Below are 18320 nucleotides of genomic sequence, written 5' to 3'. Positions count from 1 at the left end.
TGACTCAATTTTCTAATGCTTCTAGTGTTTAAGTGCTTTCCCCACAGGTGCACCCGTTCCCAAGCAGACTTCTCACCGGACGAGATTGTTTTGTCTAACACCGTTCCACCCAGGATTGGCCTTGGGAGAGTCCACCTTCCCAAGACTGAAAGATGTTGTTTTGAGAACTGTGGGGGGAGGCTGGTTCAGCTGGGAACTGTTACTTTGTACCTCATGCTTTGCCCTTCATTGGTAACAATGCTCTTGTACCATCCTGAATCTCCTATTCAGGACAGTGGACTATAATGAACCATTTCTGCAGTAAAGTTTCCTTATTCAAACAATGGACTCTTGTTTGCTTGTAGAGGAGAACCTGTAGGAAGGACATTGTCTAGCCACAGTCTGACATTGGACTATAGGATTCCTGTACCTTTAGCTGGGAATTTCATTAAATACTCAGCCCTCCATGACAAATCAAACCTACAAAAAAATTTCCTCTAAAACATTGAAATTCATGGTGAAATATTACAAAGGCCCTTTCCTCCTTTGCATCTGGTTTTCGCACCCCCCCCCCCCACATACACATACACAGAAGAGGCTTCTTTTTAAAATTCTTTTCCCACTAAGTCTCTTAAACTGCCAGGGAGCTGTGCTTGAACCCAGCTGTGACCCAGAAATCACACAGTCCAGGAGAAACTTGTGTGTGAGAGAAGACTCACTGTCCCTTTAAATAGCGAAGTCTTCAACTGGGCCAGGTTTTCTTCAAACTACAGCACCGCTAAACTACACAGTGCCATTTTAGTAAATTAAAACACACATATACACACACAGGATGGAGTCTTGAAGGTATTTTTATGGCCTGGGGAAAAGATACATTTGTGAGAAAATGTTCAAAGTAAAAATAGGGGTGATAATGGGAAGCATTTTAGTCCCTTAAAATACAAGGATGAAAAGAGGTAGTTTCAGAAAGAAAGCCGCAAATGGAGGGAAGTGAGAATTTTAGACCATATGAAGGGAACAGGGTGGTAGGCTCAGCATTACAGATATTTATGTTAAAAAGGCAACTCCTCAAGTGATAAAAGAGGCTACTTGGGGTCAAATGAACTTCCCCTTGTGGCAGAGCAATCCAGAGCCTCCCAGTGGAGAAAGCTCTGACAGAGCTATTAGCTATGTTCAGCTCTTTCTACCAAAGTGCCGCTATTACTGCGGACGAAGCCTTGGCCCATTATGCCTTCTGTTTTAGCACAACCTTAATCGCTTCTCTGTCACATTAAAAATCACAGTCTTGGTTCAGCAAGGCACATAAGCATGTGTTTTAATCTTATTGCCTTAATATAGTAAAACCTCGCTGCCAATTGTCTACAAATGAAGAGTGGAATGGATAGGGTGGCAGTTAAAGCAACTGTTTCCTTTGCTTTCTCATTATGTCAACTGTGTTTCATTTGAGGAGGAGGAAGCCCGGTGTCTAATGACGGTGCTAAAAGGACTGAGGATGTTTATGCTGTCAATAAAGATGGCGGCAGCTTTAATGAATATGGTGGGTGGAGATGAGTAAGGGATTTGACTCCATTAAATGGCTGCCATTTCAAATTACTTTGTGGGGTCTTGGAAGATGCCATCTGATTAATAAGAACAGGTCCAAAAAATCTGTCTCATTACACTTCAAAGCCACTGTTGAAATTCTAAACTAACAGGAGTGGCCCACCCTACGGAGAAATGGTATGGATAAATGGTATGCCTCTGAACTGTTGATTGATTTTCCAAGTCCTGACCAGTGACTTGCTGTGTGTAGAAACTGTTGGATTACAAACTAATTCTCTTATCTACACTGATCCTGTTAATTCTGTTGCAGTTGCTGCATCTACAGGGTATACATAAACTATGAACTACAAGCCTCAATCAGCTTTATATCGCTGTCCTAACTTTCCCTCAAAGAAGGAACTGTAGCTGCTGAGAATCTTCAGTGATTCCTGCCTCTCCCTTCATTGAACTATAATTTCCCTTAATCACCCAGCTAGAGGAAATGTCTGCTAAATTAGTCACAGTCTGTAGTGTAGTTTAGCCCTGTCCATAATGTGCATTATATTTATCCTGTCCATATAGTGTTCTCATTTTCTTCTCAGACTCAGCTATCAGTTGAGCTCTGATGTGGAGACCAGAAGTTCAATAAGGAATAACCAAGGGGCCAAGGAGAGGGACTGATAGAACAGATTCTCACAGGAGGGAAATAAGGGACGTGCAGGTCAAGACTGAAGTTGGCATGGGAGAGAGGCAAAGAGCAATGCGCTCACCCAGAACATGCAGAGCCAAAGCTCAAACCGAGGACACCACTTGTTTCTTTTGGGACACTGAGTACCTTTTGAACTACAATTGTATTTCAGAAATGATTATTGTGTGTGTGGAGTTCTTTGGGTAGGGTGCCACAGCTTCAGAAAACATCCAGTCAAGAGATAAAAAGTTGTGCGGTTTTTCTGAATACTCCTTGTAGAGGATATTAACCTCCTCTACCCTCCAAGTGTGCGATATCATCACCAAACAACCTCCAAGTCACAAATAGAAAACTAGGACATAAAAACAGCACTTCAGACAGGGCAACTTCACACAGGTATATTAATGATATTTTTTGCACACGCTCAATGAGATCCCTATATCTGATGAGCAGAAGCTGATTCCTTAATATTCGGTTTTATGTTAGCATACATCTTGAACTTCAAGTATCTGCTATCTAAAATCCCAGATTCTCCCATTAGCGCCCCCACCAGCCCATGTTCTGAGTGCCTCCCAATACTTGTAGGTTACCATCTGGTTGTGTGTGTGTGACGCATATAAACAGTGTTGCACTTACCTGTAACTGTTGTTCATCGAGGTCTTCCATGCAGGCGCACACAGGCCTGCGCAAGCACAGGCCTGCTGATTCGGAGGTTTTTAAAGCTGAAAATCCACCAGGGGGCACCCTTGACTTCCACTGCTCATGCACGGCTGCTTCCTACAGAAAACAGCCCCTTGGGAGGCAGGGCGCACCCTGCTACCCTCAGTCCTCTTTTGCCACTGTACTCTCCAGGTAAGTAGAAGAGCATTCATGGGGAAGGAGGGAGGGTATGTGTGCCTGCACGGAAGACCTCGATGAACAACAGTTACAGGTTAAGTGCAACACAGTTTTTCATCCTCGGTCTTCCTGCGCAGTCCCACGTGGGAGTTTAGCAAGCTATTTACCTGGGTGGTGGATCTTGCTTTCCTTTATAGGAAGATTGATTGAAGGGCCGCTGCCCCCACTGCTGCCTCCTTTCTGTCAAGGATGTCCAAGGCATAGTGCTTAATGAAGGTGTCAGCTGGTGACCACGTCGCTGCTCTGCAGATGTCCTGGATCGCAAACCGTCTGAGCAGCGCTGCCGACGACACTTACAACCTGGTAGAGTGAGGATGTACTTCTAGGGGGCAAGGTAAGTTAGCGTTTTCGTGACACAACCTTATCGCCTGTACCACCCATCTTGCTATGGTCTGTGCACTAGCTTTTTTCCCTTGTTAGGTCCAGAAAAGCAGACAAAGAGTTGAAAGTCTACCCTAAAGGTTTTCGTGTGATCCATATAAAACAGAATCACTCTCCTGACATCTAGGGTGTATAAGGCTTATTCTGCCTCATTTGATTGATTGTGAAAGAAGACAGGTAACACAATTTCCTGTGATACATGAAACTTCAATGTGACTTTTGGTAAGAAGTCCAATTTTGTCCTTAATACTATCTTTTCCGGGTAAACTTTCAGAAAGGGCGGTTCAACGCTTAACGATGCTAGTCCACTCCTCCTCGCTGATGTGCTGGCCACTAGCAACCCTGCCTTCATTGACAATAACCTCAAATGACACGTTGCTAATGGTTCAAAGAGTTTTGCTAGGAGTATTGTCAGAACCAACTGAAGTGACCACTGAGGCGCTACTCTTTTGGTGGGTGGAAACATGTTGTTCAAACCCTTCAAAAACATTTTGGACGTGTAATGGGAGAAAACTGTTCCATTATCAACTGGGGCATGAAATGCCGAAATTGCTGCCAGATACACCTTAATTGACAAGTTGGATAAACCTCTGTTTAAGGTCCAGCAAAATCTAGAACAGTGGCTGATGTACAGTCAGTAGGACTTAAGTCTTTGTTCTCTACCCATGTTTTGAATTTTTCCCATTTCAGTCTATACGATTGTCTGGTCGGCAGTCTGGCGTTCAGAATGACCTGCGCTACTCCCTCAGTGAGTTTTTCTCCGGTACTATTAGCTACGCCATCAGTTTGAGTCTTGATATGTCGTGATTAAGGACTCCCCTCCAAAACAGGAGATCCGGCTCCTTGGGTAAGTGATGAAGTTGATTCTTTAATCTCATTAGCCCATGGAACCAGGGTTGTCTGGGCCAGTATGGTGCTATCACAATCACCCTTGTACCATCTGTCTGGATTTTGCTTACTACCCTGGTTAGTAACGAGATCAGTGGGAAAGCGTAGGAAAATGGCCTGACCAGTGAATTTGGAATGCATCTTTTAGAGAGCCACAGCCCTGGCCTCCCCTTGAGCAAAATAAGTTGGCCTTTCGGTTTTCTCTTGATGCAAATAGATCTATGTCCGGGAAACCCCACCTCAGAAATACTGGGTTTATATAAGAATCTTTTATAGACCATTTGTGAGAATCACCGTCCAACCTGCTGGTGCACTCAGGTCGGGTCCGGGAGGCTGGACACCTCAAGCGACATCGATGGTGCTCGACTCCAGGGTGTCTTCAAACCTGATCAGTTCGGATCTGGGACACTGGAAGCCTCGAGGGAGATCGATGGTGCTCAACTCCGAGGTGTCTCTGGGCCCAGTGTACTGGGACGTGGAGTTGAGGAGGGTTTCTGACGCTTCAGCACCAATGGCCTGGACGGATTTTTTTTTGGTCTTTGCCAATGCTCCGCTGCCTCAAGAGCTCTCTGCCACAAAGATGCCTTTAAACAGCCATCTCTTTCTGCTTAGGCTTTGGCAGTAAAGCTCAGGCAGTGTTTGCACAACTGAATATTGTGAGCTTCCCCCAAACACATCAGACAAAGAGAACGCCCATCGGTTTTCGTCTATTTAGCGTTGCATTTTGTGCAGTGCTTAAACATAGCCTTCTCCGACATTTTAATTACTGATCCAAATCCAAGATAAGAAGAAACAACTATATATCTGAAACTGAACAGCTAGAACTTCTTCCAACGGCGGCAAAAGGGGAACTGAGGGTAGCAGGGGGCGCCCCGCTTCCCAAGGGGCTGTTTTCAGCGGAAAGTGGCTGCGCACGTGCAGTAAAAGGCGAAGGCGCCCCCTAGTGGATTTTCAGCTAAAAACCCTCCAAATCGGCAGGTCTGCGCATGTGCAGTCCAATGTGGGACTGCACAGGAAGACTGAAAATGAACAGCATGTTCCAACTAACATGAAACACTTGTTTCCCTCAGTACTAACAGTACACACCTCCACCTCACGCTTTTGCTCCACTGCCTCTCTGAATCACAACCTAACACATCTGTTCCCTTTAGCTGGTGTGACAGTAATAGTTGGGACAGCAAGACTATGTGGCAAGTGGTCTCCTGAGATGGTGAAGCCTCTTGCAAATCCATTTGATATTCATGCTGGCAACTTCTATCCTAATTAAATAATTTAGTCCTTGAAGGCATTTAATATGGACTTTTGCATGAGTTCAGCAGTGCAGCACGGACTTATTTAATGGAAGCTTTAATTATAGTTATATATTCATTTTGGATTTAATTTTTTAAAGAAGAATTGAGCCTATAAATGAAGGAAAGAGAGAGAGAGAAATGGCCTATTGGGAAATAGTTAAGCATCTTGCAGCCATTTCTCACTAATGAAGAATAAAAGAAGCCCAATTCTTTCCACGGTTCATTCTTCAAAAAAATCCAACCGAAAACAGACATCTGCCTTTGATGATCCCTAACTGCAGGATTAACGGGATGGGTATCCTGACAAGAGACCAGATTTGCAATCAATATGTTTTTGAGACAGATTCCAGTTTCTGATCTCCTAACATTCATTGATGTTAGGAGCAAGAAGTTAGGGCAACTGCATGGGTTTGCTTGAAATCTTGTGAACATGGTCAGCTCAAATGGATTTTTAACATGTAATCCAAGTAGAATGTGTGCGTGATTGCTGAATATTCTGTACTTACTCCTCTCCACCCCCCCCCCTCCTCAAACAGTGTATCTAAAGACAAATAACACAATCTATCCTGTCATGGAAACACTCCTCTGAGCGTTCCCCCATCCAAGCGCAACATGTAGACGCGTTAGGCTTGTTGCATGCACCCCTCTCACATTGTGTACTGCCAGACTCCAGGAGTAGTTTCCACAATGCCCAAGTTAGTCAGGCACAGCTCTGTGCTCACAGCTTCAGGCCTGGGAACAAAATCTTTTGTATCTGTTCACAAAGCAGATTCAGAGCCACCCACTGGCCCTGCTACTCACTGTCCTGCTGCTGTCCTTTTATCTCCTTCCTTTATGTCGCTCACTATAGTTGCCATCGCCTCTCTGTTTTTTTCTGATGTCTGCAAGCACGCATAAACACTAACAACCTCATCCACTTCAGTGCACAAAAACAACAGAATTCTTGCAACAGTACTAGTGTATACACAGAAACCAATTTTGTCTTATGTACTCATACTTGCTTGAAATGAAAATTTAAGTGTTGGTCGCAAGAAAGAAGTTAGGGGGTGGAGCAAAAGGAGCAAGTATGACAGGCAGCAGCACCCAACTTGGCACCATTGCCCCTGAATTGAACGTATCTCTGTGTACAGCCCTGCACTGTGTGCACACACTGTGTTTGAACATTCAGTGCCGCTGAGCAGCTGCAATCTCTGCCACAAGACTATTGTTGCTATTCGTTCACAATTTCCAAAAATGATCCAGTGTAGAAAAGATGAATATTTTGATCTATGGCCCATGCAACTTTTCTACACAAGGTTCTTTGCAGACCTGACAAATGCCAGCTGAATGTGGAAGAGGCTGTGTACATGGGCTGAGTGGTAGTGTTGTGTAGTAGTTAGAGCGCTGGACTATGATTTGGGAGACCAGAGTTCGAATCCCCACTCTCCCACAGGAGCTCCCTGTGTGAATGTGTGCCAGTCACACTCTCTCATCCTATCCTACGTCACAGGATTGTTGTTGTGAGAATAAAATGGAGAACAATAATGTAAGCCACTTGAGAGTCCCCATTTGGGAGAAAAGCAAGACATCAATGAAGGAAACTAAGGTAATTCTTTGCAATGTTCAATGCCACTTGACATTTCATGGATCAGTCAAACGAGTGAATCTGTGGCTCGAAAACATAAATTTATGAAACTCTCCCACGCTGGTTCTATCCACAGTAAGTACTTCAACACATGTACATTCACTGCTTATCCATAATGAACTGATCAAGTCTAGATTGTTAATGTGTCATAAGCAGATACATAAAATACTTCAGAAGATTTATCACATGCTATTACATTGCTAAGGAAATCAACGTACGAAGAAGTTTTCTCTACGTTCTCAAGCAATAGGCAAAATGCCCTTAGGTGGAAACCATACGATGAGCAGCCTTCTAATGAGTTCTCCAAGTTAAAATCGACAGCAGTGGTTTTAATGGGCAGATATTTTAAGGTCATTTATAAGTACCTTGCACTGTACTAAATCCCACCCAAGATTATGCCACCCATTTGCCGGCCTTTGCTGTTTGGAAAGTGTCCCTTTCTGTTTTTTATCTATTTCAGTCCAATTCATTTCCAGATGTTGCCTCTCTGTTGTTGATTCTTTTTTGAGAAGGCTTTGCTTATTGAATATGACAAAGAACATAAGAAGATCCCTGCTGAATCACACCAAGGGTCCACCTAGTCCAGCATCTTTTTTTTTACAAAGCTCAGGGCCTGAGACAAACTCCTTCCACCTTCCCCAGTCTTGGGAGACTTCTGGGTATGGTAAGACTTCTCTTGCCAAAGCACCACTGCAGATCTCCTGGGCAGTGGGCCCCACAAAGACTCAGATTTTGTTCAATCCTTCTGAAACTTAGATGCACACTCCTACTAGACACCAAACACTGGAGAGGAATTTAAACGCTTAGATATGACTTATCTAAGAACGGTGAGAAGGATGGTTGCGTCTAGCAGCTGCAGTAGTGGCAGCCTCAGCAGCGGCAGCCTCAGCAACTCCTTCTGCCACTGCTAGCCGCCTAACAGCTTTGGGCTCCCCTCATTGACTCTTTCCCTCCCGTCCTTCTGGCCCTGCTGCTGTTAGCCCGACTACACTTCCCAGGTAAACATGCAGGAACCCGACCCGTGTCAGGTGTCTCATGTAGTTTGGCTCCAAGAATCTCTCTGATAAAAGCCAAAGAAAAATACTCTATGAAGATCTATTCACACAGGCTTCTAACTTCCTTAGTCTGCAGTCTTCTGTAAATTATTTCCTTGGCCCAATATAAGTCAGCCACAGAAGGTTGCTTGAGGATAGCCTTAAAATCCTTGAAAATCCCCTGACAGCCTCTTCAGCATGAATGGAATGTTCAGACTGGGTTCTTTGGGGTCTCCCTATTGCTAACCTTTTGCCCTGGCTAAAATTGACTATGCATTCTTGCTGTTTGTTTTCCTTCTTTGTTTTCTTGCTCTTAGACAGGTTTTTGATTCATGATCCTATAAAGGTTTTTGATCCTATAAACAGTCAGGTCATAACACAATTCCTCCTCAAGTATGTTTGCATTCATCCCACCATCATCAGCTTTATCAGACATGCATGCCGCGATGCACAATATTTGCTATGGCTATTCCTAGAGAAGCAGCAGTGGGAAAAGTACTATTTGCTGCCCAATTATATGCATGCTTATTCAGAAGTAAATAGCACTTATTTCAATTTTCATCCAGACAGTCACATGTGATATACATCTGTTGCTCTGTTGCATTGCTTTTAAACTTTTCTGCCTTCTGAGAACCTTTTCCATATCAGCGTGTGTCTTTTGTTAGAGAAACACAGGCGAAAAGTGTCTTAAATAAAATAAATTGTCTGCCAAGGAACACAGAGGATTCTAGGGAGGGTTCTAGAGTGCACACTCAGTTCAGGCAGGATGCTGCCCAAACCATACCATCAAGCTACTGAGAGCCAAACTACAAGTGACGTCTTACACAGGTTGGACACTAGTCGGCTTCCCTCAAGTTTTGATGGGAAATGTAGGCATCCTGGTCTTGCAGCTGTAATGGAGAGCCAAGCTGTAAAACCAGGGCGCCTACATTTCCCATCAAAACTTGAGGGAAGCCGACTAGTGTCCAACCTGTGTAAGACATCACTTGTAGTTTGGCTCTGAGAGTATATCCTAGAAACACGCAACATTACCCTGTAACTGGAGATTGCAAGAGATGATAATAGCGGACAAACTGCTTGTAGGAGAAGTTTGACCACCATTACTGACCTTCTCAAGGAAGAACTCCACACTGGCTTCTATAGAAATACAGTTCAAAAGCACTGCTTGATAACAACGCTCCTGCTTTGCAAAAACTTCCTTGAGTTCTATATCCAGTCCTCATTGGATACAGGATACTGAGGGATCGATTATGTGGATGTTTGGGAGTGCTGTTCTCTTTAAAAAAACAGACATGTGGGGCCCCAATTCCAAGTAGGGCCACAGCACAAGGGGAGGGGATTTTAAACCTCCCAACCACACTCTTTTCCTGTTATGTAAAGACTCCGAGGAGCAGAGAACAAAGAGCAGATACCTGGGTATATTTCACATCAGGAAAATGACACTGTAGGGAGAAGCTTAAATGCCCTCTTCCTTTGCAGTTCTGGTCAAAATCAGGTATCACCATGCCCGATTTCGTGAGAGGAAAGGTGATTTTCCCAGAGCCTTGAGTGGAAAATGTCCAGCTTGGAGCTTTGTCACTTTTAATTCTTGGCTTAGTGAAACTTGCCTGCCCCCCCACCCCCCTCCCCTGCAGAGAACACGCACTATAGCACATGCTTCAGCGGGAATAAATTGAGGAGTCAGCCCCTAGGTGCAAAATGTCATATTGGAAGCAGATCAAAGAAAGGAAGAGTGGAGATGGGCATAGAAGAAGATGGTCCAATCCACAAATATTTCTCACCTGTAACTTCATCTAAAGTCTCTGTTGTGAGATGATCGTTCTGATTCACCCATTCGCCATTGCATTTGAAGTAGATCTGGGTGGCAGGGTTGGCTCTGCAGGTGAGCTCCACAGGCTTGTTCTTCACTATGTAGGCATCCTGGGGCTCCAGCAAGAAATGGGGGAGAGACTCTGCCGGAGCCGATGGAAAGGACTCTGGCAGCACATCCCCATACTCAACCCCTGGAATGAAAGGACAAGACAAGTGTGAAAAATTTGCTTCGACTGCTTTAAGCAACAGCGCACGAAAGCAAAAACCAGTACCACTGCTTAGCTTAAAAAAAACCCAAGGTTAGCTTGCCAGCAACTAACTTCTGACTCTTTGTTAATTGCAATCTCCTTTGCACAGGCTCCAAACGAACCATCTTTCTCACTTCTGTTTTGCTACTTATAATACATTTCATAGTCACTGGGCAATCTGGGCCTTGGACACAATTTTAAAACAAAATACAATCCAGGAAGCACGCTTCTTGGCATGGCCGTTTCTACAAAACCAGGGAAGGTTCAAGTGCTACTATGCTTGCGTATCCAGAAGTAAATCTCACTTATTTCAGCAGAATGCACTCACAAGCTATAGGTAACAGCAAAGTGCTCAAGAGGCTGAACTGGAAATCTGGAAGTGCCTGGATCAAGTGTTGCCTTTGTTACGAACTCCACCGTCATTCAGTTTCAACCCCTTCATCTGCAACGTGGGGACAGCAATACCTCATGTGGCTGTTATGGTTCTTGAGCTATTGCAGGTGAAATGCTTTGAATGTTCTAATGCACTATGCAAAAGAGAAGCATTATGATTATGCCCAAGTGGGACAGGATTGCAGCATTAGTGTGCTCCAATCACACGGTGGAAATCTTGATTCTCTTCCAATAGGTTAGCAATAGAGCTACAGTTGCATGATAACACTGGAACCAGACGGGCAGGCCTGGGATTCACAGGATATCTAGATCTACGTGCCTCCCTCCTGGCTTTGAGCCCTGGAGAGAAAAGTGAGCTCAGGCTCTTGGGAAAAAGCAACCATATCCTTGAGAGATCTTCACAATCTGGAAGAACATCTGGAGAGGGAAAGGAACACAATTTGTTTTCTTTTGAGGAAGGGTCCAGGGCACATTGTTCTGATGTGGTGGCCCTGAAGGGTGAGGGGGAAAGCCCCCCAAGTAGAATCCAGGACAAAGCAAAGCAAAGCCCCCTCCCCAGTATTTCAGTCAGAGAAAATTCTGCACTAGGCAGCAGCAATTTTGAAGGCGATTACTACACAGATATACCCTTGTCTACCAACTGCACCCAGATTTTCCTTCACTAATCAGAGCAAGGCCATGATAAGCCAGGCATTGTGAGCTATCAAATCACACAGAACTCCATTTGCTGGCAGAGCTAAGGGATGCACTGTGTTCCTATGGTATTTCATCATTCAAGCATGGTGTGCAATCATCCTTCTCGGCACCTGGGTGGGTGTTCCTGAACATGGCAGCGGAAAGAGGGGATGTGGGCACCAAAGTGAAACTTGGGGGCTGAAAATCCTGGTGCACAGATATCAGGCAGAGCACATTTCTCAGCTGTCATCTGAAGGGAGCTCCAAAAATAATGAAACACTTGTGGCTTATGTTGAAGAGGTTGGCTCTTGAGTAATATACAGTATTGGTATTCGCTAGGTGAGCCATGTCCCAATACTGGACCACATCTGAGCCTCAGGTGGGTTGGCAGTGGCAGTGTTGCACCCAGGGCTTTTGTTTTCAGCAGGAACGCGGTGGAACAAAGTTCCAGAACCTCTTGAAAATGGTCACGTGGCTGGTGGCCCCGCCCCCTGATCTCCAGACAGAGGGGAGCTTAGATTACCCTCCACGCCACCGAGCAGCGCGGAGGGCAATCTAAACTCCCCTCTGTCTGGAGATGAGGGGGTGGGGCCACCAGCCACGTGACCATTTTCTCCGAGGGCAACCCACTGAGTTCCACCACCTCTTTTCCCAGAAAAAAAGCCCTGGCTGCACCCATATTATTTGTCGGTATTTGCATTCATTTTTTAAAGTGAGGGGGAAGAGAGAGAAGGAAAAAGCAAGAGAAGAGAATAGCAGAAACAACAAAAAGTGGACACATATCCTAAAAAATTGAAACCACAACTTGACAGGATAAAGGTGGATCCTGAGCCTGAAAAGAGTGAAGACTGCTGAGCTGATATATGGTAGCTGCAAATCACAGACCAGAAGGATCAAACAAAAGCCAAGAGGACACCAGGAAACAGAGGTTGTGCATCAGAAACGTTTCCCTCAGTGGCAACAGGAGAGGACCTGGCAGTACTTTGGCATTCCCAACACTACAGGCAGGAGGAATGCATTGGCTGGATCCAAAGAAAATGCCAAGGGGAAAGCCTGGGATTGAGAATCACAAGGGTCTACCAATTGAGTTCACAGACTCTTTTGGGGCTCTAGGAGAGAGCCAGTTTGGTGTAGTGGTTAAGAGCGACGGGACTCTAATCTGGAGAACTGGGTTTGATTCCCCACTCCTCCATTTGAAGCCAGCTGGGTGACCTTAGGTCAGTTACAGCTCACCCAGAGCTCTCTCAGCCCTACCCACCTCACAGGGTGTTTGTTGTAGGGATAACTATAACACTGAAAACCAATCTGAGTGGGTGTTAAGTTGTCCTGAAGGGTGGTATACAAATCAAATATTATTAGAAAACAGACTCCAAAAAGAGAGAAACAGGAATAGTTCCAAGGAAGCCTTCTGAACAACAATCAGCCTGTGAACAAACACAAACACACACACACACACGGTCAGTCATTTAAAATCCATTTAGGAAAATTGACTTTCCATTTCCACTTTAACACAGCACTAGGGAAAGCAGTAGGACATTTGTCATAATCCATTAACTGCTCTTTTGGAAACAGCAAATTAAACTCCAGGCTAATTTCTCTCTCTCTGTGTTTCGGTCTCTCTGTTTCTCTCATGCTGCCTGGTCTCCTCTCCTCTTTGTGCAGCCGTCCCCTCCCTAATTTCATTTGCAGGTCTGTAATTTTCTCAGCACCCCACCAATTGCACAGAGAAGCGGAGTAATTAAGGCGCTCAATGCCCTCCCGGGGAGCCCTCTTGAGCCACCCCACAGTTTCAGCCCAAAGCAGTTAGCTGAGTACCCAGGAACAGACCAGGAGGGAAACAAGGGGGAAACAGAGTGGGGTGCAGGCAAGATTATGTTTCCATGATGAATGGGCCATTTTGGAGCTAAAATTGGAAATGCTCAAATCCAAAAACTGATTATTAAGAATAAAATGTCCTGTTGTGTAGGTCCCATAGCTCAGCAGAGTTGTGTGTGGTGATTACAAATTGCTCTCTTTGATGGCCTGTTGTCTGGGCTTTGAATAAAAGCTGCTCATACAAAAATAACCTTAGCAGGTGCCCAGGAAAGACAACTTGTGTTCAAGTTTGACAAAAGCCAGAATCATCAGAAATCTCTGAGCCAATTCGCAAGGGCCATTTGGAGATGTGCAAGGCACAGAAAGTTAAAAAAAAATCAAGGAAGCGATAAAATCTATTGTGAATGCTCTGACAGATATGGACATCATGGCTCAACATGCCTAGTTCTGCCATGTTTTGAATATTCTTTCCAGGCTATCGCTAGCACCACGGTAGGGGGAGGGAATTTATAAGGGCTTCAGGGAATGAAAACGATTCTGTGAATCAGTTGTGTTGTTTTAACCTGGAGCATTCAAAGCTAAGTAATAATATACCTTTAGTTTGTTGACTCAGAAAGAACACTAATAAAACTCATTTCGGCATACAGTTCCAGTTTATCTCAGCAGCATCATGCTGTTGGGAAATTCAGATTCGAAGTTTAAAAAGTTGTGGGAATTTGATGCTCAGAGAGACCTATGGAGTCATTTTATCAAGTGTACTAGCCAAGTATGTCTGAATGAGACACACCAAGGTAGGGGAAAATGATGAAATCCCAAAGGCCCATAGCCCAAACTTGGCGCCATTGTCTTCTGCTTTCTCTGATGACCTTTATATCCCCCCCACCAGAGTGACCTCTATATTCTCACTGCATGACACCCCCCCCATATCTAGCAAAGTAGTGTGGCAAATGCTGACTTATACCTCAATCCTGTTTTCCTTTCAAAAATCAGGATGGGATCTGCCTCACTACAGAAGCCTTGTTATAGTAATCTAAATAAACGTTCTGGAAGCTGCTTCCCATAATTATAATTTCCTAATAGCTATATCTGGCAATTTAGGCTTAGTTAAAACAATGAAACAAAATGGCAGCTCAAATGCCCTCTGTTTCAAAGGTCTGGGAAGGGCAAAAAGGGCTGCACCTGGCTTATGCACCCTCAGAGATCCAATGAACACCTGTTTGGGGGAGGGAATCCTAGCGCAACCCCAGAGGTTAGCAACATACCTAAGTCTGTGTACCATCTCCCTGACTGCACTGTAGAAGCACAGATAAAGCACATAAATATTGATTGCTGTAAGCTCCACTTCCCCTTCATCTGCCTGAGAAAAAAGGCATTTATGCTCTATGCCTGAGCTGCAGGCTGTTTTTATGGCTTTGTTTTACAGCTATAATGCCAGGATCATTTATAAAGCAGGTTTGTATATAAAGAATGTAAACATTAGAAATCCATTAGTCTCTTAAAGTGCGTCTGGCAAAGTTTTCCCCCTCCCAGTCACTTCTCCTCCCACCTACCCCCACCCCTTTGATAATCTCCATGTCCTCTTGCCAGGCATGGCTGAGGGGAATTTCAAAAGATTACAAGTACTTAAAGATATATTATCCCTGGCCAGGGTTGTAATGCAGGCCTGAAGCTACCGATTAAGTTTCCTATTACTGTTTGCTTGTCCTGCTATGTGCAGGCTTTTTTTTTAAAAAAAAGTTTTGCTGCTCTTTGTATGTTCACAGTAAGCATTAGATTTAAAACCCAGGACACAGGACTAACTGCACAACACCTGACAAACTGAAATTGCCTCAATCTCTGCCGTGTATGGCACTTCTGGAAGGAGAGCAACATTCATCTTCAGGCTGGTTCATGGCATTATTTTATCATGAGCCTCTAACGCAGAGCACCTGAGCTAGCACAGAAAGGTGTCCCTTAGCTAAAGGAATGTCGCTTATCCCAGCACATGACAGCTCCATAGGACTTAATGGATGCCCCATATTTCAAAATACCTTTGCTCTGTGCGGCATTTCACTGAACAGACTCTGCAGTTTCACAGTTTTAGCAGCTGTATTAGGCCCACAGAACACGGGTGTGAGATGAATCATTAAGTTAGTGGTGCATCAAGGGGTTGCCAACCTCCAGGTGGTGGCTGGAGATAGCTCAGAATTACAACTGATCTCTAGGTCATAGAAATCAGTTCCCCTGGAGAAAATGGCTGTTTGGAGAGTGGACTCTATGGCATTATACTCTGCTGAAGTTCCCCCCTCTCCAAACCCCACCTTTTCCAGGCTCCATCCTCGGATTGCCAACACCAAAGTAGTGGCTGGAGATCTCCTGAAATTATAAAGCTCTCCAGGCAACAGAGATCAGTTCCCCTGGAAAAAATGCCTTCTTTGGGGTTGGACTCTATGGCATAAAACTCTGCTGAGGTCCCTCTTCTTCTAAAACTCGCCTTCCCCAGGCTCCACACTGAAAATCTCCAGGAATTTCGCAGCTTGGAGATGGCACCCCCTAGGTGTTCCTCCCAGGAGCGATGCCATTGCAGGAGTGCTCCTGGGCCCTCCGCGTCAACGTCATTCCTGAAAGTAATGTCATCATGCTGCACCAGGAGCACACACATGCGATGAGAGATGAGAGATGAGTGCTGGGAGAGTAAAGGGAGCTGGCAACCTTATCCACCACATGTACCTATGTCCTCCCACCATGGTCCAAACCGGAGAGTCTCACCTGGGCTGACCCAGAGCTATGAGGCAAAGGCTGACACTGGCAGGGCAAACTAACCTCTGTTGGGATGGAATCTCTCGAGCAGCAATGACAATGTGCTTTTCAAGCCACGCTGCTATTTCTGACACCGGAAGAAGCCACGCCTCATCCACTGGACCCATGGGGATTGTGAATTGTGTTTTTTTTAAATGTCATTTTCATAGTGTTATAGCAACCTAACATTGTAACACAATACATGCCGCAGGTTCTCTGAATTCCTAGCGTTCATTTTAAAAACAGCAAGTCTCTGGCCCCTTCCTTTGCAGAGATAAAGGAAAAGGGCATATCTGTGTAACAGAATGAGCTAGAGATTACATTAAAAAAAAAAAAAATAATAAAGCTGGGAATTCAAAGAATCTGCTGCATGTATTGATATAACACTATGAAAATGATGATTTTAAAAAATGTGGAAAACAAAACCAGGAGGGAGGAAAGGCAGGTGGGAGGAGCGGTTTGATGATGGTGAATGTTCAATCATCGACGAGTGGGTGGGAGTGGGTGGGAGAAACAAAACTGAAAGAAACATTACACATGAGGAAAATATCGACTCACAATTGGCTTCTAGAAAAAGATCAGAAAAATGTGGTCTCAAAAGAACCAGAAAAAATGCGGAAAACCCAAAAAACCCAAAGTGAAAATTATGTGTCAGGGGATAAATAAAAGCAGTTTCAGAACGGACAGAAAAAAACCTGTGGGGAAAAACCTATTGTATGCAATGAAACTTAAAAACAACAACAATAATAATTTTATACTGTATATATAGTAAATTAGGGAAGAAACTAGGGATGCTAGCCTCCCAGTGGGGGCAAGGAATCCCCCGCACCCACCTTTTGTCCCTGGGGCCCACTCACCTGGCCGATGGAGGGGCAGGGGGGAGGCGGGACAGGAGCCACCAGATCATGTGATGAATTGGTACATGGACTCTGGAGTCCCAGATGATGCACTGGAAGCTACAGGGTCTCAGTGGGGCCCAATTTGCCCCAAACACATAACATACAAAAGTATTCTCATGTGTTTCTCTTCTATTCCTTGTAGCTTTAGACCATCTCTCTTATTTTGGAACATGATCTAGCAATACTAGCTTCCTTTTCAGCATCACAGAGATTCAGAGAAGATCCCACTTTGCAAATGTGTGACCCAATTTGTACAAGCATCAGAGGAAAAAAAAACCCTTCAGTCTTCAACTTGGCTTTCAAAGCATGAAGACTTTTTCTGCAGAGCAACTTTGCATCACAGGAGGACAAGCTAGCTCACGCTGCTGCCTCCGTCACTTAATGTGATTGCAAAATGTCATATGAAATAGCCCGCTCAGTTATTTGGCCTTGCAGGAGATGAAGGGGGAAAAGTAGGTGACAGACTGCTCCTCTTTTGCACAAGGCAATAAGCATAGCCTCCCAGGGGTATGTCAAAAGCTCATTATTAATCTAAAAGGAAATCAAGTCATTTTCTTTAGCCAAGTAGACACTCACTGCTTCTCTGATGATTATAATTGAGGCTACATGGTCATCAAAAGTTGTAGGGTGGGGTTTTTTTCTTTTGGAAGGACAAAAATCACAGATGAGTCAGAGCTAATCTGGAGAAAATTGCAAGCTTCTGGGTTTAGCCTAATTATTATTTCTTTACTCCCTTCATCTGCCTGACTTTTTTTAGTGACCACAGGAAAGGAGACCCTGCTCCTGAGGAGGATCTGATATCTAGAATTGCCCCCACTCCTAACCTCCTCCAATAAGGCAGTGGTCGTGTCTATTGACTGTAACACACCATCCATCTTCTAAGATAGTTATGAAGGATCAGCTCACAGGCATCTAGCGTGCGCTTAGCTCTAACTGCAGCTGCTGAACTATCCACCCATTAGAAGTGTGCAGGGGTGCCAACTCTTGACATGAAACATTCTGTGGCCTGCAAAACAGTCTTAATCCCTCAGTCCATCCGAACAACAACCAAGACGTTCGTCAGCATTCTTGTCTTCTGCACCGTCGCTGTCCGTGCCTATGCAAGCGCAAAAACACAGGCAAAGAGGAACAGCCAATTGAGAGGTGCAAGCGGCAGAACTCTAAAGAGGTGCTCTGGTAAATGGAGGCTGGGTATCTCCAGGCTTGCTCAGATGAGACAGATTTTCTAAAGCCATTTCTACTTGGATGCAGATCCTCTGTTTGGAACTGCAATGCTCCTGATCACACCAACAGATGCACTTCGCCATGGATGGGGTATGTAGAGTGATTCTTCTGGATCTCTAACTGGCTTTTGATACCATCATCCATAGTAACCTTCTGGACGGATTGGCAGAGG

General features: G+C 44.6%; 1 protein-coding gene across 1 annotated transcript in view; it reads right to left on the bottom strand.

The window, feature by feature from the left end:
- UNC5B (unc-5 netrin receptor B) overlaps positions 1–18320 on the bottom strand; it is a 206557-nt gene that overhangs the window by 50552 nt on the left and 137685 nt on the right. Inside the window, exon 2 of the mRNA XM_054983049.1 lies at positions 10086–10307. Within this exon, the coding sequence (XP_054839024.1) occupies positions 10086–10307 (222 nt within the window). The remainder of the gene's footprint in view (positions 1–10085; positions 10308–18320) is intronic.

The sequence above is a fragment of the Eublepharis macularius genome, chromosome 6 (genome assembly GCF_028583425.1).
Source record: "Eublepharis macularius isolate TG4126 chromosome 6, MPM_Emac_v1.0, whole genome shotgun sequence".
Classification (NCBI taxonomy): domain Eukaryota; kingdom Metazoa; phylum Chordata; class Lepidosauria; order Squamata; family Eublepharidae; genus Eublepharis; species Eublepharis macularius.
The sequence above is the reverse complement of the archived record's forward strand: the minus strand, read 5'-3'. Positions and strand labels throughout refer to the sequence as shown.